The sequence below is a fragment of the Pholcus phalangioides genome, unplaced genomic scaffold (assembly GCF_987345545.1).
Source record: "Pholcus phalangioides strain wild (caught in Gottingen) unplaced genomic scaffold, Ppha-v1.0 ptg000021l_1, whole genome shotgun sequence".
Taxonomy (NCBI): domain Eukaryota; kingdom Metazoa; phylum Arthropoda; class Arachnida; order Araneae; family Pholcidae; genus Pholcus; species Pholcus phalangioides.
The window spans coordinates 5,842,481-5,870,044 of NW_028301614.1; the positions used below are offsets into that span (position 1 = coordinate 5,842,481).

The 27,564-nt window shown below is 35.1% G+C and overlaps 2 protein-coding genes across 2 annotated transcripts in view; both read right to left on the reverse strand.

Annotated features, from left to right (window-relative positions):
• Positions 1–215: 215 nt before the first annotated feature.
• Positions 216–13,784, reverse strand: LOC149070533 (uncharacterized). The gene is made up of 4 exons (XM_089249168.1): positions 13,655–13,784; positions 7,081–7,288; positions 6,534–6,661; positions 216–730 (listed from the first exon to the last, which is right to left on the reverse strand). Exons 2-4 carry the CDS (start codon positions 7,274–7,276, stop codon positions 557–559), a joined length of 498 nt encoding a protein of 165 aa, XP_089105294.1. The 5' UTR covers positions 7,277–7,288; positions 13,655–13,784; the 3' UTR covers positions 216–556.
• Positions 13,785–16,340: 2,556 nt separating this feature from the next.
• Arf4 (ADP-ribosylation factor 2) overlaps positions 16,341–27,564 on the reverse strand; it is a 42,161-nt gene continuing 30,937 nt past the window's right edge. The window contains exons 4-6 of the mRNA XM_089249167.1: positions 26,174–26,245; positions 21,297–21,422; positions 16,341–16,907 (exon numbers count right to left, since the gene is read on the reverse strand). Of these exons, the coding sequence (XP_089105293.1) occupies positions 16,818–16,907; positions 21,297–21,422; positions 26,174–26,245 (288 nt within the window). The 3' untranslated portion in view covers positions 16,341–16,817. The remainder of the gene's footprint in view (positions 16,908–21,296; positions 21,423–26,173; positions 26,246–27,564) is intronic.

Genomic DNA, 27,564 nt, shown 5'->3' on the forward strand with positions numbered 1-27,564 from the left:
TCTGCAAGTTCTCTAGTATCTTTGACATTCCACAATTCAAAAAGGTCCACACTTAAAGTTCAACGGCCATAATCCTGTTCAGCATGCATTCCTGAAATAAGAGCCACGGCAAAAAAAAAAAATGCCAATTTTCCAGCATGCCATTAACATCTGGGATGATGAAAACATTCACAAACATGCACAACAAACCACAAGATACGACTCAGACAAGAAACTCATTGAAAAAACCAGCAATATTTTATTCTTACAGTTTGAACAAGGTATTCTTATTTTACATGTGCTCTTCACAAATAGTACACAAGATGCACTTCCTATATTTTCTCCAGAGAATTATGAAAAATAAAGCAAAAGAAAAATTTCTTATGGTTCCACTTTTAAATTGTGATTATATAACTATGTGAACTATCAATAAACCTCCTCCAACATATACCATTCATTACATAAAAACACCAAACAGTGCTGCAACATCAGATAACAAGCAAACTGTAAAATTTTTTTTTAATCATCCCTCTATGGAAAACAAAGTTCGAGCTATCGGCACAAGCAACACTTGTACTTACCGATAGCAAGTGGAGTCATCAATATCAGCAGAGTTGCCACCCTCTGGGCAGTCTCGACTGATGTGGCCGGAATTACCACAGCTGTAGCATTGCCTATCATCGCCACGATCATTGCGATCGCTGTTGGGGCAATCACGTGAAATATGGCCAGGTTTGCTACACTGGTAGCACTGAAAAATAAAATACCTTTATTAAATCTGGAAAATATTTTATCAGGAATGTTAATCAAGCGTAAACAAACCATGTTATTACAGGGCTTGACAAAACAAAAATGTAGACACTGTCCTAAATAATGTTCGACCTGACCGAGACTTATATGACTAGGTTTCTTTATGACCGAACTAGTAGGAAATATTATGAAAACCACTCTAAAAAACTAAGTTTTCTTATCAACCCCTAGTTATATTAATTTCAAAATACAGTAGACCTGACTAATCAAACCTAATGTGACGGAAGGACAGGCCAGATAAAGTCAGAATTCTATAAATGCCCACTTCCTATTCCCCCATATATACGGGGTGATTATAAAAAAACTATCCCGACATATGGGCCCCTAACTATCATACCATTCACAGAAACAATGAAATTTTGGCATACGGTATTTTGAGGTATGCGCTCAAGAATGATATGGAAAACAACAGTCACTAACAGTTACGGTTACAGTGAGAAAATTTCGAAAATATCAAATGGCAACACCAAGTTTTATATATTGGAATGTGATCTCCATTGTGAAAAACCCTAAATAGAGTTAGAACGGCAACTGTAGCATGAAAATCACCCGCGGTACATAGGCTAAAAGTGAGGACAGAGAAGCAGCATAAAATAAAGCATTTTATTGTGTTTCACAAATTTTCCACATGACCACCTTCACACACGATGACACTTTGCATGCAGCAGATGGTGGATAGCACTGCAACACGTACCATGGAAATAGGAATCTCTTGCATCACAGTTCTGATGGCATCTTTCAAATCAGATGCAGTTTGTGGACGAAACTGATACACTTTGGATTTCAGATATCCCCACAGCCAGAAATCCATTGGTGTGAGATCAGGAGACCTTGGTGGCCACAGAAACGGGAAATGACGGGAGATAACTGTCACCAAACTGTTGACTTAAGACACGTTTCACTGAAGACCCAACATGTGGGGGAGTGCCATCTTACATCCACACAACTTCAGATAGAGCATTTTGCCGTTGCAATGCGGGAATCGCGTAATGAGTTAACATGTCCAGATAGCGAGCACTCGTTACTGTACATGTTTGCAGATCACCGGCAGTAACTTCTTCAAAAAAGTAAGGGCCGAGGATGAACGTACTCGTTATACCACACCAGTTTTTCCTAGTGTAATGGACGTGCAAGCACATGTGGATTATTGTCTGCCCAGTGAACACAATTTTTCAAATTCACGTTACCAGTTAACGAGAAATACACATCATCTGTCCACAGAATGCGTAAAGGCCAGCTGCTATCTTCATTGTACCGGATAAGGAATTGATTCGCAAAATCCAGCTGTAATTGATAGTCTCCTGCTTCCAACATCTCGAATCGATATGGAAACATGTTTAGAACAGAGCGCAGAATATTGCGGGCAGTTAAATTCGACAGATTCAGAACACGTGAAACACTACGTGCACTTGCAGGATGAACTGTGCTTATCGTCTGATGAACTTCTGCAACAGCTTCCACGGGAACAGAAGGTCGTCCAGACCAAGGTCAGTCACATGTGCAACCAGTTTCTTCAAATTTATGAATCAAGTCCCGTACAGCTTTGACAGTGCACGGGCCTCGCCACAATCCATGGTTTCTACAGTAAACACATGATGTCTCTGCGGCATTTTGTCCATTCAGGTAATAAATCTTTACGATTTCCCCACGTTCTTTTCCTGAAAGCGGCATCTCGTTCGGAATGGCAGAAAGCAACATACACGGCTCGCATTTCGCAGTGCCTTTTCTTTCACCTAGCATGACGACGTCAGTCATGACTGTCTTACGTAAAACCTGAAATTTGCATTTCTTGGTCTCTTCTTCTCGTTGTGTGGAGGACTAATCAGGCTGGGATCTCAGCCGAAGAAACGATGTGACGAATGAAACGAACATTAATGCTCTGGTGCACGGCAAAGTCCTTTTTACTTTTTCCTTGTCTAGCTCCGGGGATTTTTGTGCTACAGGTGCCATTCCAACGCTATTTAGTGTTTTTCAGTATGGAGATCGCATTCCAATACAAAAAACTTGGTGTTGCCATTTGATATTTTCGAAATTTTCTCACTAACTAACTGTTTGAGTGACACTTTTCCATATCATTCTTGAGCGCATACCTCAAAATACCTTATGCCAAAATTTCATTGTTTCTGTGAATGGTATGATAGATAGGGGCCCATATGTCAGGATAGTTCTTTATAATCACCCTGTATATAGTTACCAACAGTCATCAATATTACAATTAATGGAGAGGTTCATTGTTTCGTAAGCTTAATGGTTACATAACAGTAATAAATTTTTACTGTTCACTGATTATACAAATGTGAAAAGGTAGGCCTAAGGACGCGAGAAACTTGTTCTTAACATGCCTCAACTTGCATATGGCAAATAGAATTGTAACAGATACCAAACTTGCAACATTCGCACAAAGTAAATTTTTTCTCATTACTGACAAGGAAACCCTCCCAAGCTACTCATAGAATTTGACGATAATTTTACAGGTGTTAATAGATGGCTCAAAATATATACTGTGAAAAAAGTAATGGCGGAACCGAAACAGAAAAGCTGTAAAATATGACAAATAATTTTAATGCCATTAAAATCTATTTTTTTAAACAGGCTGTGGTTTTCAAATAGAAAATGCCACCTCATATCAATGTATTCAACGTGGTGGAATAACAAGTTTTACAGAAACACAAATAAATTTTAAAAAATAAAACAGATTTTAAAAAAGAACCTGAATCTATTTGTGAAATGTTTTCAATGATGAAGACATACTGGATTTTGAGTCATTGGCTGACGAAAGTGAATTTGAGAATTCTGATTTCGACATTATAGATGAAAATGTATGAGTTAAATGAGGAAGTACAGAGTATACCAATTGAAACTAAAAAAGCAAGCATAGATTTATAAAAAGTTTGTCCCAAATGTATTCGTGGGAAAATCAAGTCAAATTTTGGTGATGAGGCAAACTATATGCATAAATTTTAATGCCTAAATGCTATAGGCAAAAATTTGCTTTTCGTAAGTTTCAGGATGCAAGGCAAGGCATGTAAACATGCATGACTCGAATTTAAATAGCTGACCTTAAAAATATCATTGAAAGCTTCCGGAAGATAGCTCCAAAATTTTTTTTTAAACAAATGTAGAATTGTTAGTAGAAAAATTATTAAAATAATTGCTCAAAAGCAGATGTATGAAAAGAAGGATCATATTATAAATGCTTCAAAAGCATATGTAAATGATGTACTTTAAGAATTTGCAGTTGAAGGGTAACCAAATGTTTAATACTGATCGAGTTTTAATAAGGATTCATTCAGGGAGAACTATTTTTGGGATTCAAAAAAGATTGAAAGTGCAGCACAATCTATCCATGCTACGACCCATTTATATACTGTAATACCAACAATCAACAAAGATGGAAAGCTGTTATTGCCTTTGTGTATTTTGAACATAAAGGACAATTCGGAACCCAAAAATTCGGCAGAAAATATTAAGCTAACAATATTTATACCATCTGTTCAAAATTACAGAAAATGAGAAAAAAAACTGCAAATATTTATCTGAAGTATTTTAAAAACACACCCGATGAAACTGTACTTTTAATGGATTCTTGATCACCCTTCAAAAACAATTTCATTGATAGTGTTACGCTACCAGGTAAAATCTTTCATGTGTTTACGATGCCACCTAAAACCACTCATCTAATACAACCGCTTGATAGATACGGTTTTGAGGTGTGGAAAATGTTTCAGTTAGTTATGATTGAACAAATACAAATTGATTTGTTTCATCAAGACAATATTTTCAAAGTACAATCTATTGCACACAACCAGTTCTCTTTACCACACTATGTCAATATTTATGGCATGCACGCTCATATACAGAAATGCATCCTGGGTATTTCAAGAATCCTGTTGACTTAATATTTATTGCAAACAACGCACTTGACTGCTGGAAACAAAACTACATCCAAAATATTCACTTGCTGTAAATGTTTCTTGCTTTATGCATTATTCAATGGGCTTCATATTTGCAACACTTCAATTTATAAAGAAACTGGCCCTTTCATTCGACCTGAATCAATTGTAATCAATTATATCTGTTGTAAACTAAGTAAGATAATACCGATGCATCTAATCTATATTCTTGGGTTTAAGTGATATTTTTAAAAAGCCATTTTTTAAATATTAACGCCTCTAAATACAGAATAAAACAAGTTTTCATAATATAAACAAATTCGATGTTTTCGTTAATTTTCAAGAATGAAAATCGCAAATTCATGCTAACTGCACAGGTTTGGTGTCCCAGACCCAAATTCCAACATTAATTTACTCCTCTACTAATGCAATTCCACAGCTACCTTTTTCACAGTATTTTAAACCATCTCCTAACGGCTGTAAAATTTATCGAATTCTTAAAGCTTATCTTAAGAGCGTTTCCTTGCAAGAATTATTTTGAACTAGGCAGGAGATCAAGACCCATCCCTCTTAATCTCAATCCTGTATTCTTTTCAGGCTGGGATTATACACTAAGTTTGATAAAAGTTCTATGAAACTTGAAAAATGCAACCAGTAACGACATTTGGAAAATTTGAACAGATACGTCTGTTTCACAAGTTTTGTAAAAGATCTATCAAATTTTCATAGCGTATTCTTGGCCTATCTACAGGATTGCATATTAAAATTTTAATTAAAAATCTAATAAAATGATAACCTTATGTATGTAATCCATATACCACTTATTGGTTGCATTGTTTAAGTTTCATGAGATATTTCTAATAACCCAGACCTAAAAAATTACCACGGTAAGAAAAACTAATTTCCATTGAAAAAGACAAAGCTTGAAAATAGAGAAATGTGTATAAAATCATAAATACTTTTGCCCATAAAAATAATGAAACATGCAGTTTCAATAAACCTAGACACTTATGACCACTTTATGTTAAAAACTTATGAAATAAATTTATTCATTTGAGACTCAATTTAACTGTATACAGTCAATGCTTGTTATGAGCTCACCGGTAAAATAAATCAGAAATGTTTCCATAGAATGACTATCATGTTTTTCTCTCGATATATTAACCCTCCCAATATAAAGGCTATTTTGATCAATATATTGAGCAGATAGTAGTTTGGGTACATTGGAAGACAACAATGATCAAAGAAAAATTTGGCAACTTTTCCCCGAGTCTATTGGGTAAAATTAATAAAATTCATTATTTGACGAAACTTCTCTTTGAAAAATAGACAACTCAGCAAAATCTGCTTGACCATTTTCTTACAAAACTGAAATTTTTATTAGAGTTCCCTTGACCAAAACTTCGGAAGAAATATAATCTGAAATATTAAACTTCCAAATTAACAATTTCAATTAAAGAGTTCCAGTTTTCTTCCCTTTAATTTTTCCCTCACTTTTAAATTTCCCCCAAAACATTTCACCAGGATTCGACAAATTCAATCAATAAAAAACCCCAGTCGCAGCTCATTATGGGAACTTTTTCTAATGAAAAAAAGACTTAAATTAACAAAGAACACAATAAAAGATCATGATTTTCGAGGATAAAATAGATCACATGAACTTGCCAGAAAGGTTTCTGGCAAAGGTTTCGGGTACAAATCTGAAACCGACTTTTTCTAGACTTTTTTTATTTCTCCACTTTTCTCACGAGACACTGTCATCAATATTGATTTTCAGTTACCATGGTGACCAGGAATTTATCAAGCCCTGTCATTTTAAAATTAATATATTTCAAACATAAAAATACGTACCATCTTCTGATCCTCTTGATCACAATCACGTGATATATGGCCAGATTTTCCACATGTGTAGCAGGTCTTGCCACTCTCTCTGCATTCTCTAGCGAAATGGCCACTGCGACCACAGTTGTAACAAGAAGCTATAGAAAAAATGGGTAAGGTTTTTTGAATTCTACAAAATATCCTGCAAGTGTTACAATATAAAATATTAATCAGACAGAATTCTCCCCCGCCCCTTTAGTTTTTACATCCCTGAAATAGTTTAAAATGAGAAAATCTGATTCTAGTTCCGGCTGACGCTACGTATAAAACAATCTAGTAAAATCCTATCGTAATAAAATTGGTAAGTGTTACTGACAGAATCAAAGAGCATAATGTATTCCATGCATTACCATAAAATAGTCTACAATGAATATTTTCTGGATATTTAAATTCTAAATCTAAGTAATATCATTTAAATATTTAAGAAAAATCTATAGAAAACATCTTACATTTATTATAAGTCCCACCCAGCTATCAATAAAAACTCAAAATTAACAAGAATAAAAGAAAAACTTACCCTCTCCTCTTGAAGAGGATCGAGAATCTGATCCACGTCCACCGCGGTATCCTCCACCACCGCCGCCTCCACCACCACGTCCACCTCCACTACGATATCCGCCGCCGCCACCTCCACCACTGCGACCATTACTCATGGGACATTCCCTAGCGAAATGGCCCATCTTGTGACATTTATAACATTCACTCGAATTCATTTCGGAAATTTACTGAAAAAAACCAATAATATTTCTTATGAGCCACAATACTAGATGATTGATTACATAAATTTTATAGCTGTAGGATAAAGTTGCCTCAATAACAGTTAATCAAATAGAAAATGTTTTAAAATATTCTCAATCAGGAGGACCTCCAGCAGCTATAGACTATAGACCCAATTAACACTTGTTAAGTTTTAGCATCCCATTTAAAATTCAAAAAATTTCCAATTCTTTAACTGAACTGACAGATGCCGCTATACAGAAATTTACCTGGGTCCCTTTTGAACAAGAGTATACCAATTTGCCCAATAATTCAAGGTATCTATGAATTTTTTTTCCCCAGCATGCACCAGCTCTCAATAAGGCTGATCAAATTCATTTTACTCTTCATTGAAAGAGCGGGAGGCCATGTTCTGGGCAAGAGAAGGTGTTTTTGTATCAAATAAGTAATTCATTTATAAAAACATGTTCTATCCAAAGGTTCATTTACTTTTATTGTCTGCTAATAGAAAAAGCCTCTGAAGAATTAAACATGTGAAATTTATCATGTGTAATACATCTAAAATATGCGGATCCCACTTATGTTCCCATTTAGAATGTTTTTCCACTCAAAATTTTCTGTTTACGTTTCTTTATGACAGTTTTTAAAAAACGCCATAAGCAGAATCCACTGTAATTAAAAGTTAAGCACATATTTATATATTAAACCAATCTATAAATTCCCTTCCAATTTTTTTCATTTCTTTAAAAACATCTTAGCCCTTTCAATAACACCTTCTGATTAAATTTAAAGCAAATGAGATTCAGTGAGCACTCTCACTCATCTTTAAATTCCTTTGTCATAAATCTTTGCAAAACAATATTTCCTGATAAAAAATAGATTTTATTTTCCTTCCCCAATAGTTCATGACTCTGATCTGTCATTAAACTTAATTTATGTAAGGGCCACCAATATTTTCTTTTGCACCCAGGGACTCGACAAACTTTAATCCGCCACTGCATTCGAGATTTATGTTGGTTACGTGTGTTTGTGCCCAGCATTTAACACGTTCTGTATTCAGTAGGTGGTGCCATCTATCTAAAGCTGCAACTATATACTGTCTCAAATGGGAGCATTACACATTTTGACACCCTGTGTAATACAAAAGCAGCTATGGAAGGGAGGTATACAGGCCGAATCCCCTTTCCCCAAGAAAATAAGAAAAGTTTTTGTAGAAAAATTAATATATTCTAGTTTTTAAATTTTTTTTTGAACAATCTGAAAATATTTTACTCTATGAAAAGTTTCAATCCTTTATAAATTGGAAACGCCAATCCAGGTGTTGCAAATCCTTTACAATTTTTAAAAAAATACGCATTCACAATCTTATAGGAACAAGGCAAATTTACGGCATATCGACGCAGTCTATAAATACCGGCAGATAGCTGTGAAAATACAGTAATTTTCAATATGTAACTGGAATGGGAAAATCTAGGACATCAGCAGTTTAAATAGATGTGTGAATAGATAGTGTAAATAGAACTTCTACACACATTGAGGCGAAATTGGTTATTTAGGATAATAAAATCCACTACTGAACAAGATGGTGCAGTGTGGCACAGAGTTCCCACCCCTGCTAGTCTATTGGCATTTTTCCTCAGTAGCCATCTAAGCTCCAACAGAACTACATCATAATCTTTTTTTCCTTTAACAACTTCCAAGCACTTTCTCCTGATCAACTATGATATTTTCTTCTGCCTGCTATTACCATTATTCTGGGATTTACACTATTTTACTGTTGGTTATCTGACAAGGTGACGTTACCCCCTCCCACAGACTGATAATAAGAGTGCCGGAGTGACGTGGTAGGATGCTCGTCTACTACCATGGTGATTACTGTCACAGTCCCAGGTTTGAATCTGAGGAAAGATAGATATTTTCCCCTAATAAACTTAAAGACCACTAATTTCCAGTGCTTTCATTTCCAACAAAGCTCATTAATGGCAGTACATTACAACATAGCTATATGACCCGAGTTGCCATTTGATAAAGTAATAGCATATGTACACAGATGAAGCATTCAAATAAAGTCTATTATTTTCTGTTTGTACATCGTATCAGTTTTTCCCTATTGGAATATCTTTTACTACTTTTATTTGGTTGTAAATTTCCGATTTGCATTTTTACATAAAAGTCGCAATTTTAATCCTACAATCGTGTTTTTATTGAACCCAGACCTTTACCTCGACTTATATTTAAAAACAATGGTCCACACCAATTTGTATTTTTTCCCCGAGATAATTAGCCAAGGCAGTGATAATGACAATGGTTGCCGTATTTGTTCTAGATCTTGCAGAATTCCAGGTGCGCTAGTTTTTTTTCAACGTTGCAACTACATTTTTTGAAACAGTCATTTTGCCGTTTTAATTCGTGGGTGCTAGTTCCTTCTAAGTCTTTTGGATTAATTAACTTGTTTTCCATCAACAGGTCAGGTTCGAAGTATTCGTTCCAATTTATTTTATATTCTCATTTATCATTTGTCGTCATGTCTTCTGTGTCGAAGAAATTCGAGCATATCATTTACAATAAGGACCTAGGTCTAAAATCTTCCAATAGCAGGTCAACTTTGTGTGTCGAACCCAGACAGCAATAGCCCAGATAAGCCTATTTTCAGTTTTTGCAGGAAACCAGGCTGATTAAATCAGAAATGTGCTCCTTAACACTGTTATGTAAATGACCCAACGAAAAAATGTCTCATTTGGATCTGCATGGACAGCAAATTTAAAGCCAAGAAGTCGATCAGGCACGACTGTTGGTTCACGTACAGTAAATTGAAGGCAGATTTTTCTGCTTTCCATCGAGATAATGCAGGGTCAAAACACAGATAGGATAACAGAAGAGTATTTCTTCTCTTCGGACACTTTGGCCGACTGGTGACAAATTAATAAATGAGATAATTCTCAATCATATCGAGCTCAAATCTGAGAAAATAAGTGACGTAGGTAAAATCGTAGAGGTAGACAAGTTTATAATATTTCCCTCTTCTTAAAGGTCACAGGGTAGAGGGTCAGTGGATTTTTGATGGGATAGAGATACAGGTAAGTTTTTTGATAGCCGTACATGATAGGTCTGCAACTATACTCCTAGGAGTAAAGGACGTGGATAGAGAAAGGGATAATTTATTCTGATAGCTGGAAAGCTTATAATCATAATCTTCATGGGACAGGGTTTAAGCTGGATAAAAAATTCCTTTCGTAAAAAAACAAAAATAGAGAGAAAAACTTTAGCAAAATGATACAATGCTAATGTAATGATTGATGGTTGGACGTCTACTCATTGCATACCTCCTGTATGCATTTTTGCGAAAGTGGCTGCTACTTTTCTACGCATTCTATGATTTTCTTTCGCATTTTGCGAAAAATGCGACCGTAGCTTAAACCCTGTCTAAAGGATACAGGTTATACCCATCTTAAAGTTAACCACAGTGTTGATTGTCAACACGTCAAAAGCTCACTAATAGAATATAATAAGGCAGACTAAATTTATTTGGCTCAGTTTTTGTTCCGACAGGCATGCGAAGATAAAAATTGATTCAGTAATTTTTTGAAAATAGCCAAGGAAGTCAAATGGGAATATTTTAAAATCGTCTAGACAATTGTAGGATTTCTGGAGTTCTTTTTCTGTTTGTATATACATGAATATTTAATAACCCAGAAATTATATTTATAATTCAGAGCTTATTTACTTTCATGTGTCATGTTTTCGTTATCACGCTGAGATTTTTTTCGACGTCCCGCATCCGTAGACTGCCTTGGCAACTTGTCACCGGGCCATCAAACATGGTTGGCACCAAAAAGTCAAAAAACCGCCAAGGTAAACCGTATACTGAAGCTGTTCCTGTAAGTCTTTGGTTGTATACATCTAACTATACGTATCCTATCCTCTGCATTTTATTTACTTAAAACCCATTTATTCTTAGAGACCTTTTCATGCTTGACATTTCCATAGCAAAAAAAAAAACTATAGCTGTTCTAATATTCCTTCCAACATGAATTATGCCAGAAGAGTTGAAAAAGAAAAATGTTTGGCATGGACATTAAATACCCTTGAGAAAAATCAAATACGACACCTTGAAAACAGTTCTACGTGCTTACTTGCTTTAACTAGATTATACTGCCTTCTGTCTGCTAAGTTAATTTTTTTAGACATTGTTTAACTATGTTCCTTCTAATGTCTTATTAGCATATTCCTATTAACATATATTAATAATTTAATAAAACAGTTTATGCACTATTGTATTTCCATTTTCCCTTGATCATGCAGTGGTGCTATTACTGCATATTTCACTGCCTCATTTTAACACTTTCAATTATGAACGGGATTAAACAGCTTTTGTAATATCATTGTACCATTTGTTCAATTCAGTGTGAACTATTCAGATTAGTAGTGTGAATAATATGGATTACTGCTATGCCACAGATGAAGGGGGAAAAAAGATTCATTAAAGAGCTTATTTCCTCTGTCATATCCCAGGTTGCAACACCTATAAAAGTGATTAAACTTTTCACCAAAAAAAAATTACTCGAGACCTTTTCCCACTACATAAAAACAATACCCCAAAGCAGAATATACAGAAATCTACGTATATCGCAAAACAAATCTGAAGAATGTCGGAAAAATATAGAAAACACTATTGTGATGGTTTTTGCTCTAAAAAATTTCCATTCAGCAGAAGGCTCATTACAGAACATCCTGCTTTAAGGGTTGTAAAAATATATCAATACGCCTGTAGCAGTTGAGTTAAAAAGGTTTGTATTGGTAACGCAATACAGAATTGAAAACACTAAAATAGATTTTTGCCCCAACAGCGCAAAATGTTCAGTGCTGTTCTGCAAGGAGCCCTCAGCTGACTGGAAATGTTCTGCAATAAAAATCTGCATACATGTAATAGTGCTTTTTTTGCACTTTTTCTTAAAATTCTTCCAAATTGTTTTGCAGTAGCACAAATTGTGCTGCGACGTGCACATTCTGCTTTGGGGTTTTTGCACATCTAAACTACAATTTATAAGGGTCTGCTTACACCTGGGGTAGCATTGCCAGGGGTCTAAAAACTAATAATACCAAAAATTTGTGATTCCATATATATTTAATTTGTGAAGGATCTTTCCAATCCACAATTTTCTGAAGGATCCAGAAAACTCACAAATTTCAGCTCGCCTCACCCACCCAGACTGCAGTCCTTAAATAGGGGGGGGGGGGGGTCAGCTTATACACCAGTATATATTATAGTATTCAGTTTCTCTTCACACAAAAAGAGGACCCTGATCTTGGTGAAAAACAATTAGCGCAAGTTTCATATAACTCAGTTTACACACATCCAACAGAAAATAAATTGTAACCATGAAAAAATATTAAACCCTGAATACCTAGTTATTCATTATTTACCTAGTGAATATAAGACATTCATTTAAACAATCTCTCTAAATAAAACCTCAAATGATTGAAATAACAAATTGGATGTAAAAATCCAATGTAATCCTTAGATAACAAGGTCATTCATTTACATAGGGGAAAAACCAATTATCAAACCATTTTAATTCTCTTAATTCGTCTACACCATTTTCAAAACACTGCTTCTACTTGAATAAAAACCACTCGCAAAAAATAAGTTCCAATTAGAAATTTAATTAGTTGACCGTTGGACCTACCTACATTCAATACCTACCCCCCCCCCCTCCCCATTCCGATATCAAAATTCACATTCCTAAACGGAATTAAAGAAAATATTTCAATTCCTATCTATATTAATTAGTTTAACTGAAGATTGGGATTATTAACACGATATTTAAAAAATACAATTAATTGATCCTTTGTGCCGTACCCTCACTACAGCTAGCGAGCACTAATTAATGACTACGCGTTAATTTTCTTTAATTAGATTGAAAATTCGCGGGCTTATAACAATAGAATGAGTATTTCAACGATATTCCCGCAAATAAATTGAAATAATTCCGCGATTCAAAGTATCGGGACATTTTTTTTTCCGTAAGCCTACAGGAAGCATGGTGGGAAAATCAAATGGTTCCAAGATGCGAATTCGCGGAACATATCCCGGTTGGATATATATGAACAGGATAAGCGGAAACCACTAATTAAGTTAAATCGGATGCTTTTCGTTTCGATGGTTTCGCATCAAGAACAATTTAAAGTTGAAAATGGACTTTAGCACAAAAAAAAAAAAAAACGTTGGTTCCGCTCACTACGCACCTCCTACTCGCTAACACTAACATCGGCAAACAGCATTCAAATATTAAGTAAATAACGATTTGTGAATACGAAACATCGCTTCGAATGAGAGTATTAGGGTTAGAAAAAGAAATCCGACCAATACTTACTCTGAAAATGAGCTTAGTTTTGGAACGATTCCGAAATAAGATCTTATCCCTGCAAATGGCCGAAAACGAGATCTCCAACGAGTGTCCAAAGAGAAGAACCGAATCGCGCACAACCACACGTGGGACTTCGTGGAAGATGATACTTCAGCGCCACCTATTTCGAGATCTGATGCTTTAATCTCGAACCGATTTGGAATTTTTTTTAACACACACTGGAAGTCATATGTCCAAAAGTGGATTCCGTTTTGATGCTAACTCTGACCATACGACCCGTGTTTTCGGGGACATTAAAATTGTCGCACTTTTTTCCACTTTGGGGCCATTCAAGTATAACGTAAGCACATTTTCAGCCAATTTTTGATCCACCCTCCCTGTCAGCAAAACACTGACATCCCCCCCCCTTCCCCAGCAAAATTTCGTCAGCAGCTTAGAATATTTCATATCTTCAAAAAGGGGTGGTTGATGACGTAAGCAACCTTCAACCCCCCCCCCCTTGTCATCAAAAGTCAGCAAATCCAAAACCCCCTAACCCCAATGCTGACGTAATACTTGAATGACCCCTTTCAACGACACGGTTTTCATTTTTTTAATTTTCGAAACCAACGATATATTATATCCCAATTATCTGTTACAAGTTGAATTTTTTTCATGAAATTGGTTTTGATCCACTGCAATTTAAGAGGAAATGCTTCATTTCCCATTAGTGATTTTAGCAATACAGTACAGTCGAATCCCGTTATAACGAACTCCAAGACACCGGATAAATCACTTCGTTATAATGAAAAATTGCATTATAAAGAAATTCCAGGTTTTTGCGCTGTTCTTATGTAAACTTATCTGGGGAATTAGAAAAGTGTTCGCGTTAAATCGAGATTTTCGCTATAACTGTATTCGTTAAAACAAGATTCGACTAATTGACTTTTTTTTTTTTGACATGTTTGTTGTGGTATGGCTCTCATTGGCGATTTGTCGCACCCAAGACCCCCCTTTATCTCGTGTTTTCTTCAAGGAAATTTGATCAGCCTTGGCATGGGCGGAGATACGAGGGGGGGGGGATCAATGCTCCCTCCGCAGCGTCAAAGCGGGAGTCGACAGACCTTATGAGAAAAATAACTGACATCATGCCCCCCTCCCCTCAGACTTTCGTCTTTCCGTCTATGAGCCTTTGTGGCATGCTCTATTTTCATATACTTCTACACGGGGCCGCAACTGTAGAGGAGCAAACGGGTCTAGTGCCCCGGGCCATAAATTTCACCCTTCAAACGCTCCGTCAGCATTACAAGGGGACGCCAAAATGCGTGCTCGCCCAGCTGACCAAGCAACTAGTTGCGCCCCTTCCTCAGACAGTGATATTCTGCTGACCCGCAATTAGCTGAAAATACCAACTTATGAATTTCTATGCCTTCTTTAAAATCATTGCACCAAATCACATGCCCTTATGGACTGTGTGCGCGCTCTCGGTAGGCCCATTCGTTACGACAGCACTGGCTCCAGTCTGGGATGGTACTTTTTAGCTCGTTTTTCACACAACAAATTCATTATAAAATGGCCTGTGAATAATATGCCTGAACCCAGGCCTAAGAAAAGTGAAAAAAAATTATCTACCCCAAGCTAGCTATGCTTTTGAGCCACTGTTAACTAAGTACAGATATCGAGTTCAATATATTGCTATTTGACCTGCATTTTAGGAAAGCCATATTTTCTAATGTAGTTATGTTCGTGAGGGAAGTATTTTGTCAGCCCAAACACATCGAAGAAAGATACTTTCTGGATGTAAATATTAATGCTGAGACAAACTTGGGAAAGTTTTTCTTCAGCAGAAATCGAACCCTGGATCCTCCTGCCATCCAGGCAAGCATGCAACTGAGTTGCGTGCCATATGATAAATGAACATATAATGGCCATGTAATAGTCTTAACTATAAATACAGCTGGTATTTATCATATGGAAGGTTTTCATTCAAACACAATTTAATTAATTGCACATTTACTGTATAACTCCTTCATTCCTCCTTCCCACCCATTAGTAATTTCATGATTAAAAAAAAATAGATACGCTGACACATTGCACATCACAAGAGAAAAAATTAATACCGCTCTGACATTATACCTAGCACTAACAAATCAAGATTAGTGGTTCCCAAGCAGTGTGTACAGAGATATTTTAAATTGAAATCTCATTTCAAGGAAGTTAACGCAAGTTTCAGAATTGCAGACGTTATATTGTAAAAATTCAGTGACAAGTTCAGTGAGAATTAAAATATTTAGCTTGCATGACAAAAATTACTTGTCAGCCATGGTGCCAAAACGAAGAAGCAGACAAGACATCTTGGTTGAATCATTCTCTTTGCTCTATAATTTTACTATGCAGGGAAAAATTAACCAATCTGGTTAAGAACAGGAACCCTGGTTTTAGCTCATCTCTACAAAAAGTCTAAGAGTGTTATACTTTGAAATTATCTGTCAATTTTTTTTCCTCTGGTGAAGATAAAAGATCAGCAGTAAGCAGAGTCGTAAGAAAAAAAAATTGTTTTCTCATTTTCTAGTCCCAGTTCAACACACTTTATCAATTTACCATTGTGCATCTTTGATCTTGATGCATCATTCAACTTGTCAAAAAAGCAATCACAGTGTCATTTCTAAGTCTTAAAATATGTAATGAAGACATATTTTAACCAAACGTGGAATTATTTTTTCACTTCTTTTATTACACAATGAGAAAAATTTCACAGAGGAAGGAACACAAAATTGTATGTAAAATCATTTTTGCAAAAAGAAAGCGGTTAATTTTTCTTCTTTTTTTTTCCAAGATACAAAATAACAAAACTTTCCCACATCCTATCCATCACAATATATCATTTGCAATTTTCTTCAAATAATTATATGCGCGATCCATGACATATTCAATAAAATTTGCAACAGAGTAATGGGAAAAGTACATGAAACTATGCAGATATACAATATAAGAAACCTCAAACACAGGGACCGGTTTTTTTTCCCTTTTTCATATATATATATGCGGGTGAAAATAAAAAGGAAAGAAAAGTGGTGTTTTCTTCTTCTTCCATTCTATAGTCAGTGCACTGGAAGAGATCTGAGTAAAATGAGTAGAATTTTATACATTCAAATGAAAGTCCAGCTTTTGACCATTTTACTTTGATTCTTCATTTTGCTTTGGACAACTCATTGCAAAGCCAATCCAAGCCTTCATACAGACCCTGGCCTTGTGTTGCACACGTCGCTTGAATGTACCACTGAAAACACAAGAAAAAACTCTTACACTATTTTAATTAAAAAGAATTAATGCATGAATAAAAACAATGAAAAATCCGTTAAGTTTAAATATGAAGAATGAAATTTTTGCAACAAAGACAGGCACACGACAGTGAAAAAAAAAGAAGAAAGGACTTCATTATCATAGCAAAATTGTTTATGTACAAGTACAAAATCAATGAAAATGAGATTGTATCAGATTTCATAAAGCTGACTTGACTATGATGTATTTATTGGTGAATTAGAATTTCTTTGTCCCAGTGAATCTGCATGATTAAAGATCCATCTAAAGAGCAGTTGAAGAATTTTGTTGAAAATTCAAGAAGTTTTCTTTCACAATTGTGTAGAAATACTTATATAATTTGGGAATAGGGTTTGAATTCAGAAACAAAATGCAACAGTAAAATACTGATTAGATGGGGGAAGGTTAGGATATTTTTAAAAATTGTTTAAATATAGAGCTATCACCAAACGCAATTACTCCAAGTAGCTTTGCACAAATTTATTTTCATAACTTCAGCCTTCTTTAAATGAAAGCGCTGGTGAAAAGAGGAAACACTCTCCCTTTTTTTGAAGCTAAAATATATAAACCTAAACTGAAATTAGTACATGAAAATTACAGGGGGGAAAAATGTGATGTAGCGAAAAAAAGTCTTTTTGCTAGCAGGGATGGACCAGTAGCAAACGGGGGGGGGGGGGGGGTATGGCATTTAACTGGTGAATAGTTGATCCTTGAGGTATACTTCCAATTACAAAATAATAAATGTGATCTTCACGTATTCCCCAAGGGATCAGCATGATCTGTCCAGGGAATTTGTTAGTGTTAGGTTAGTAGACATCCATGCCCGAACTGGGATTCGAACCCAGACCTGCCCAGTGACAAGCTAGTTACCTAACCACTCGACTGCCAGGTGGTAAATGTTTTCAAATAAGATTTAGTACTCAGATATGTCATTCCCGTTTCAAGGGGTTATATAGTTATTAAAATTTAAAAAAAACAACTTTTTAAACAGTCCTCGTGCATGCGCCCCAAAACCAAATTAGAAAGTTTTTGCCAATGGAAGAAAGTTGGGAAGAAAAAGCTCTAAATGTGGGAAAACCATTTTACCCACATTTAACGCTGTTTCTTCCAACTTTCCCTCCTTTTCTTTTTTTTTTAATTTGAATATCTCACTGAATATTGTAATTAGAAGCATGGAATGTTTTTTGTTGGGATCAGGAGAGAGAGGGCAACAATTTTCTAACTGGGTTTTGACTGCACACAAGGACTGTATCAAGTTTTTATTTTAATAACTATACGATCCCTAGAAATAGGAATGACATATCTGAGTACTACATGTTATTTGGAAACATTTTCTAATTGGAAGTATACCTTTATGAACAACAGTATGACAGTAAAATGCCATACCCTGTTTTCTATGCACCCTGTATATATGTTTTTATATACAGCGAAACTTCCATAGGTGGCTGCCTCTATTCTCCGGCAAACTTTCCTTTGCTGTAAGTTTTTCTCAGAATGGACAACTGGCTCCATAGCCATAATCACCCCTATTCCACGGTCAGCAGCCACTTCCTTATAGAGAAAAGTAAAAAAAACCAGGTTTTTGTGCGTTTTTTTCCTTTCCAATACATCCAGAGTTAGTAGTTCTCTTTGCATAACCTTGTAATCGTTAAAAAAAAATAAACATAAATACCTTTTCAGATAAATCCGGTTTTCTGTTCATGTGTGACACTATGAAGTTGGAAACATTTGTAAATAGGATGACAAAGGCTAATGCTATTTAGTTGCTGCTAGCTAATAAGACAGTTTAAAAATTTGCTCCAAGATGACAAGGTAAAGGATGTGGAAGTATATGTAATAGGTAAAGGATGTGGAAGTTTTGGCTTTGCAGATACTTTATTCACTTTTTAGCATGCAGAGATTCAGTAGAACAACAGTGAGGAAAAAAGTGAAAAAAAAGGAACATGTACAACTTGTTATAAAGAAAGAAGAGATAACGGATAATATAGATTATGGAACTGATCAGATGATATGCTATTTTGTTTTGTATAAAATGCAATAAAATCTCGATACACATGATGATACTGGACCAAGGGAAAAAATGTCTTTGGAGAGGAATCGGGAGGCAATATTATCATCGCATGAAGTAGCAAAACTAAACAAATTTTGGCGATTAGGAGATACCCAAAACTAATATTTTTAGACGTCCTCTGAAGTACTGAAACATGTAAGATGAGTTAAAAAATATACTTAAGAATATTTAAAGCGAAAAGTAAATTAAAATAATAAATGTTGTAGCAGTTTCGAAATTCTCCCAAAACATAGTTATAGAGAGGTAAAGGATGTCATTCTATCGAGAGAAGTTTTTACATTACAGCCTATAGGTTATTTTAAACAAGATTTGAAACAATACCATTGTAGAGGGATTTATTATATCGCGTATTGTTGGAACGAGATTTCACACTGCACACGTATCTGTTTTTTGGGCATTGTAAATAAATTGAACATAAGATTTTTTTGAGACACAGGAATATTTTGACATGCCTCCTAAAATGTGTTTTTTCTGTCATTCAACCTCTATTCGGCAGAAACCTCTGCAGGTGGCCACTTTTTTACAGAATGTCAAGTGGCCATCTTAGAGGAGTTTCACTGTATATTGACATCATCCTCGTGCTCCCCCTTCCCAGACATTTAAGTCTATCTCTGCCTCAGTGCCTGCCAGTTTTTTGTTTACGATGCTAAATTATTAGCCTCCAACTAAATTCTATACTGAGGATTGACAGATGATACAGAAAGTGCTTTATGCAAAGCATAAATGTAGATGTATGTTTGAAACATTTTCCAGTTAAGAAGTGGGCTTTCTTTCAAACAGAGCCCAACGTCGATCTATATTCAAGAAATCTTGATCTCACCCCCACATTGAAACTTGTGAGTGTGCCTTTATACATTCATATTGCACCATCTTAACAGTGGCATATATTAAGCATGATCCACTGTATCATATAATGGAAATTTCCTGAAAATATGAGTCATCATGTCAGTTGGCAAATGTATGACTGGAAGATGCCTCAATTAACTTTAAAATGAGGAGTGAAAAATCAGCTTCAAAACTTGAGATGGCTACAATACATTCACATAAACAGGAAAAAAGCTTAATAATGAGTGTTTTAAGCTTAATAATTTGTTTTGTCATTCATTTAACTTTGGACATGCATGAGAGCCAACAGATTAAGAAGAATTTGAAGCTTGAAGAGTATACTGTAATCTCAGAAGTTCTGCATGGACATTATGGAAAGAAAATTTTTGATTGAGTGTCCACAAGTGGTTTTGAAATTCAACTAACTTTATATTAGAAGATGGCAAAGCGTCTTACTAGCGAGGCAAAAAGACTGCCAGTCCTGATATTTTTCCAAGGAAATGATGCTCATTGTACCTGATTCACAATGACCTACAACAATTCAATTAGCTCATTGTACCTAAAGCATAGTTAAACAATCGTGCGATTTCCTCCATGGAACTCAGTTTTCCAACATGGAAATTACAAGTTTTTCAGATCACCAGAAAAGATATCTTTTGGGAGCCCTCTCTTAGTGCTTCAGAAAAAGGTACAATGATGAAAACACTTTTGCATTCATTTTTTATATATTGCCTGGTGACCCTGCTCCTGCGCAAACATTATTTCATTCACATATTTCGGGCCAATGTATTTTTTCAAAACACTAATTGAACACTTTCCCATGAAAGTGCTGATAAATACTTTTTCTCCAGTTGGTGCCAGTTCATGAACTAATTTTAAAGGCCAAATTACAATGAATTACACAATTTTTTTTTCATTTATTTCTTTGATGATTGTTTTCACCAAAAATTTTTACTCTGAGAAAAAAAGATGTTTTATTTATTTTGGGTTTTGAATATACGATATTGCTATTGCTCTTGTGGATGATCTAACACTCTCTGCCAAAGGTAGTAGTTGTACTTATCCTCCTTGTTGCAGCAGGAGTATTCAATCAGTTTCTACACTCTTCCAATTTTCACCTGAAATGGGGAAAACCACCAATTGGTTTTTGGGCTTTTGTCCGAACCCTTCCTATGGAAACATCCATTATGGTAATCTCTTGTGCAGTGAGATTTTAGTCTCCAGGAGACAAACTTTTGCTTTATATAACACAAATTTATTCATTCAATTAAAACTCTAACTTTGATCAGTTACAAGCATTAGATGAAGCATTTGTTGTATATGGGTTTAACTACATTGATAAAAACAGGTACACCCATTCAGTTAACCTATGTCAAAGAGAAATGTGATACAGCATATTTATTTTGAAGATTCTTTTGAAAAAAAAATTCAAATGTCAGAAAAACTACTTACTTTTCGATTTCTTAATTGATTTAAACCCAACTTGTCAGTAAGCTCACCGGCTGTCATTGCATTAGGCAGGTCCTGTTTATTAGCAAATACTAGAAGGACAGCATCTCTCAGTTCATCCTCATTCAGCTGAAAATAAATATTGTATTAAATACCCAAGATCAGAAATTAAGCTTACTTCTCTTTGGACCACAGATTTCCACAAAACTGACTTTTCCCAAAAACTAAGCTAACACACATCTCGAAAGTTTCTGCTTTTTAATCAGTACAGTAAAACCTTCATTTTACCAAAAGAGGATTATCTGGCAAGTGAGTGGATTTACAGGGGTAAAAAAAGATTTCAAAACTTCACGGAAAGTAAAAGAGCTGAGAAAGAAATTGTTACTTGAATAATGTAAGTTTGATGGCTAATATTAATACAGAGAAGGGTAATATTATTTGGTAATGAAAAAAAGTATTGTTGTCAAAGTTATGATTTGGTAAAAAAAAATGAGAAGTGAAAAAAAAACTGAGATTGTCTACTTGAAAACTGGAAAGATACCCATATCTGTGCTGCAGCTAGGATTTTTGTGGTGGGGGGGGGGGGGAGAGAAAAGCTGAAAATTTTGATTTTTGTAACAGTGTTTCTCACCCTATCTGAAATTTGCAGCTCTCTAAATTTGTGTTTTGTTGCCCTTTAGATCTGTGTGTGTGTGACCCTGTCCCACATTAATATTCGTTATGGAACCTCTAACATGAAGGGTGTGGCATTACGGTCGTTCGGGGAGAAAAAACAAATCAGTTGTCATTCCACTTGCACTCAACAAGGTCGTACCTTCTTTGGTATGAATAAATTTCTCATTTATTTTATGTTGTCTTGTGTAACTAAAAGGGTATCTATAGGAAAAAAGCAATGCTCACAAGATTTCCCCTCCCCACCACCAATGAAGAGCCACAACATCCATAGCCATACCAATGATTGTAACAACATTTCTGAATATAAATTTTGTCTCCACCACCAGTCAAAACTTTCGATTCAAAGGCGGCCCTCGGAAAAAAGGGACATTCAAGGGTAATTAAAGGGTAAATTTTTTTTTTTTTAGTTCATTATTGGTTATATACTGCTCAAATTTTGAGGATAAAATTATGAGGGATCAAGCAAATGTTTCATTTATTGGTGCAAAAATCAGACCTGGCTAATCAACATAATCGTATGAATAAGGGTTTTTTTTCACATTTTACTATCCTCTATTTAAAATGTGATTGTTGAACATGAATAACATGAAAATGTACACTGAATTCCTGTCAAACAGGCAAAATGCATGAATACAGACCTATATTTTATTCAAATAGTTTTGCGATAACTCCCATATTTGCAACTTATTTTCTATTTAATGGCGGCTTAACAGTGACTTTGTTATCCATACTCCTCTCCTCAAACATTAGCCTGGATAATTAAGGTCAAACAGTATTAATTTTCAAAGCGTAAAATGTGAGCCAATCTCCCCGTTAAAAAGTCTCACCACAGAGCGACAGATGCACATGATACAATTTTTCATTACACTTCACTCATAGTTAGAAAAATTGATGGCAGATGGGAGCACTGCACATGACAGCATTAAACAGAAACCAAACTTCATGTTATTAACAATATGAAACTTGGGGGTCTGGTCCCCCCCCCCCCCGAAATGTGAGAAAATGACCGAAAAAAGCGAAAAAGATGGCCAAATCCATTGTTTTGTCACTTTGGTTTCCCCCCCCCAAAATAAAAGTGCCGCCCCCCGAACGAAATTTCTGGCTACGCCCCTGCCTTTTGATAGGTCTTTGGGATAATTTTTCTACCCTTGAAAATTAAAGTAATTATTGGAATTTATTATTTTTGTCTTGTGAAGTTATATGAAGTTGGGATTTTGTTCACAGATGGAAGCATTTTATTGATATCAGATGCATTTCCTGCCTATAATGAAAGTTTTTCATAAAAGTGGGGAGTATATATATCTTCCTGGCTCGCTCGTTACCGGTAAGAATCGGGATATCATTGTTCTATGGCGTTCGAGTTCAAATTTTCCTTATTTGAAAATCAAGTAACCAATTTCATTGTAATTCAATGTATAATTTGGTATCAAAAATTTCTCGATGCCAGAAATCTTGCTCACAAGAGCTTTAAAATAATAATGACAGTTTTAATTACGCATCCTTCGATTTTTTGTTTTTTTTGTCGTCAATGTGTCATAACTAATGAACTACTTTTTTGTTTTGAATTATTAAATGTGTAATCTTCATAAATTGAATTTTTTTTTTTCAAATGCTATGGCACAGATGTTATAAGCAATAGTTCCTTTAGCATTGCATGCATATTCTAGCTCCTCTAAAGGCATTTGCCTGTGGGTAATAGGGAAATTGAGCTCTATAGAGAAGGTCAAACAGAGAAAAAACTACATTCATAACTCATAACCATTAGAAACCCATGTCATTTATAGTTCCGTTCAATTTTAGCAAATGCATTGATAAGCATATTTTCCAGCAAAAAACACCCTGGTTATGTACCCTTACATGGAGTTTTTAAGAGAAAATCCTGATGGGTGGCCTGTGATCTATATATATAAAATTTATTTTCTGTGTGTGTGTGTGTGTGTATGTTCTCTATACAAATCTACAATTTTAGATCGATCGTCACCAAATTTTACAAATATACCAAATGGGACCCGACTTGAACGATAGGCTACTTTAAAATTTCGTCAGAGCAGGGCAAGTGCCCCAAACGGGCAAAAAACTGTCCGGGAACAATGGTTTTTGGGCCTCAACAATCACTTTCCGAACGTTTAATGTGGTTACCGTGGTTCCCTAGCAAAGAGTTTCAGACTTGTATATGCCTTTACAATGGCTTGCCACTTCTTCAACGCTGTCAATATATGTATAATATTTCCCAGTAATGAGGTTTTTTGAATGACGTCATAATCATTATCAGCATCACTTTGACGGTCAGGAAAAGGGTGATCCTCATAGAAATCAGTGTTAAAATTGCCGATTTTAATGTAGAAATGGGGAAATTTGGTGGAGTTTTCTGTCAAATCAATAGTTTTAAAAATTGTATTCAATACTCGATTTTTGAAATACTGAGTTCGCTTAGAGATATTAGTACTAAGCCCCGAAAATTAAATATGAAGCAATTAGCCGGATCTACTTTCGAGATGGATACTCATGCAATAACATTGATTTCAACTTTTTATTTATATCTTCTCAGTCAGGAAAATTAATGTGTCCGTCTTTTAATATTGAACTGCATAAATGGATATAGTTTAGGTTGCTTTAAAATTAAATATGGGCCCGTGAAAAGTACATTGAAAAAATTCCACAACTTTAATTAAGCATTTTTTGAAGCAGAAACAGGCAGAGATAGATAGCTTGAAGTTCAAATGGGGAGGGGGGGCAATCGAAATACCTAGCACCCTTTTGAAAAAGAAAAATATATTTATTTACTTTTACGTTTCTTTAAATCTAGATTTGTTTCTTTCATGAGTCGCGCAGGAAGTCGCCATATTGGTGAACTTAGACACGGTTTGCATGTCCCTCAAAGAAAGAGGTAGATATCACATGATCCAAAAAAGCCTCATTGAAAAAAACCCGGGCAACGCCGGGTATTATAGCTAGTTGAAAATAAATTACATCTTTCAAATGTAGGATCATATATACCAATTTGTATTGATAAATTTGATCATTTTTGTTGCACCACGGTCATTTTCTGCACACGAGGGCTAATTAGACCGGGATATAAAATTGATTGCCGATTCTGAACGGCAGGCTTGTTTTTTATACTCGTCGAGTGGTTGGTATGCTAACCCCTCGATGGAGGACTCCCTGCGGTAGCAATTTTTTCTGTGGTCATGTCGCCTTTTCTGTTGTACTCGTGTCAGGAAAGTTTTCTGACAAGAACGAACCGGGTATCAAACTCGGGAAACCTCTAAACATCCTTTGGTACTTTAGGCAAGTATCTTATTGACCTGGGCTACTGCGCCCCGTATTGATAAACACAGGTGCTATGCATTCTGCAGAACAAAGGCTAAACAAAAAAAAAGAATATGATTTGTAAGGAATGTGATGTGGCTTTATGTAAAGTTTTTTGTTTTGCTCCTTTTCCATAGCTCCTAAATCTGGTATTAATACTTTATGCGTTAGATTTCTTTTTATGTTTTGTACCAAAGAATAAAGTAATTTTAGACATTACTTCAATTTTAAATAAAATTTTGTTTCATTCGCTTGATTTTTTTTACATAGATACAAAGTATGAAATTATTATTCCACCATTCACTTGATGCAGCGTGCTGTGCTAAATGGGCAGTGGGACAATAATTTCCTACATCATAATTTGCATAATATCAATGATATTCATAAAATTTCTACAGTAGCATGTCCTCATACCTTCTGACATTATAGCAAGGCAAAAAAGTATTAAAATCTGTGCCTTAGTCTTTTGCCCTATAAAAGATTAAAGGAATGTCCTTTAGTACAGAAATAAGTAGCCTGTCAAATAATTTCAGACAGTCTACTGGTCCTTAGATTCAGAAAGGTTGAGAAACGCTGGTGTAATGCATTGGTTTGCTTGCTGGATATACACTATAACCACTTCATGTACTGAAGTATAATTTAGATTAGGAGATTGTTAAAGTTTGAACGCTGGTTTAAACCAAAACATCCAAGCCTTAAACAAGATTTGAAACCAAACAAGAAAGAGATTGTAGCCCAAACTGCAATGTAAACCAAAACCACAGCCACAGATTGTAGAAATTCAATCCAATAGTGATAAGCTTATTAAATTTACAAAAGAATGATTTGATCAGAATTTAAATTCACACAAACACATCAGTTTACGAAATATAAGGAAAAATTCATAAAAGCATTACCATTTTCTGAAGTTCATCTTGAGCCTCGGAAATTCTTTCTTGGTCATTGCTATCCACAACAAAGATCAGCCCCTAGAACAATAGGTAATGAGACAATGTATTTGAGATTTTTTTTTACATGCATAAGCTGGAAAATTTTCTGGAATAAAATCATTAATGAAAAATCCCATACAAATTCATGTTAGACAATGTAACCAAAGCACCCAAGTTTTGTGAAGATCTGATTCTTTAACAGCTGCTTGTGCAACCTTACTAAATCTGGCCAGCAGACTGCAGTTTACATCCCCATTGGGCTCAGGATAACACTACTGCTTATTTTCTCAGAAAACGAGGAGTTTTACGCCCATCAATTGTGTTGATTTTGATTTTGATCTTCATCTCGGGAGCTTCGGGACATCATTTTCAGTGAAGATACACGCACGCTTTAATGGCCTGTGCTATGGTGATCATAAGATGCTTCTTTTTGGTTATTAGCAATATGTTGCAGAATTTCCTCATTCCAGAATAGGCGACATTCCACGACATTTTACAGACGTAGTGGATACTATTTTGTTCCAAATAACTGACAGTTTTCTAATTCATTTGTGATTTCTAACTTTGAGGGTAAGGAAAAATTTAAGGGGGGAAGACTTAGACTTATCACTTCTCAGATTAGACCAGTGTTATTTGACCTTTTTACACCTGCAGAAATAAACAATTTTGCAGACTGGCAGAAATGGGAGAGACATTTTTTGGACAGGCAAAACATATTAAAAATAATTTGGACCTGCACATAAATAGGAGAAATAATTTGTGGATTATAAAAAATAAATAATTTTTGAAGCATCAAAAATAAAATAAATCAGAAAAATTATTTGTAGACAGGCAAAAGAGAGAGAGATAATTAAAAAGAAGGAATAATTTGTTATCTAGCGAAAAGTAAATAAAAATGAGGAATAATTTTCTAACTATCAAAAAATAACTAAATAAAATAAATTATAACTTTTCTATTCATTCATTTTTTGACAGTCAAATTATTAAAACCATAAATTAAAATATCATTTTGCAAATAATTATTTGCGGTCCAACTAAAGATTATATAGGAGAAATAATTTGCAGACCATTGATGGTGAAAACCAAAATAATAACAAATTTAGCTACCATTTTCTTTTAAATCTAAAATTAGGTAGCCACTACATAGATTGTATCTGCTTGCATGCAAAAATTCCGCCCAAAGTTCTCACTGTACGCACAGCACCGGTTGAACACTACTGTAGACTATGTCCCGTAAAATTGCCTGAAGGATACAGCCTGTTTGTAGGAGACTTACAAATTTTAGATTTAAATCATGATTTAAAGAAAAATATGATTTTGATTTAAATTTGTTGCTTAGTAAAATTAATCCGAAACAG

Excerpts from the sequence above, each read along its gene's own strand:
- LOC149070533 (XM_089249168.1), bottom strand. The coding sequence starts at position 7,276 with ATGAATTCGAGTGAATGTTATAAATGTCACAAGATGGGCCATTTCGCT. Across the intron at positions 6,662-7,080 it reads ATCCTCTTCAAGAGGAGAGG|CTTCTTGTTACAACTGTGGT; the intron begins GTAAGTTTTTCT and ends TTTTTTCTATAG. Across the intron at positions 731-6,533 it reads ATCAAGAGGATCAGAAGATG|TGCTACCAGTGTAGCAAACC; the intron begins GTACGTATTTTT and ends TTTATTTTTCAG.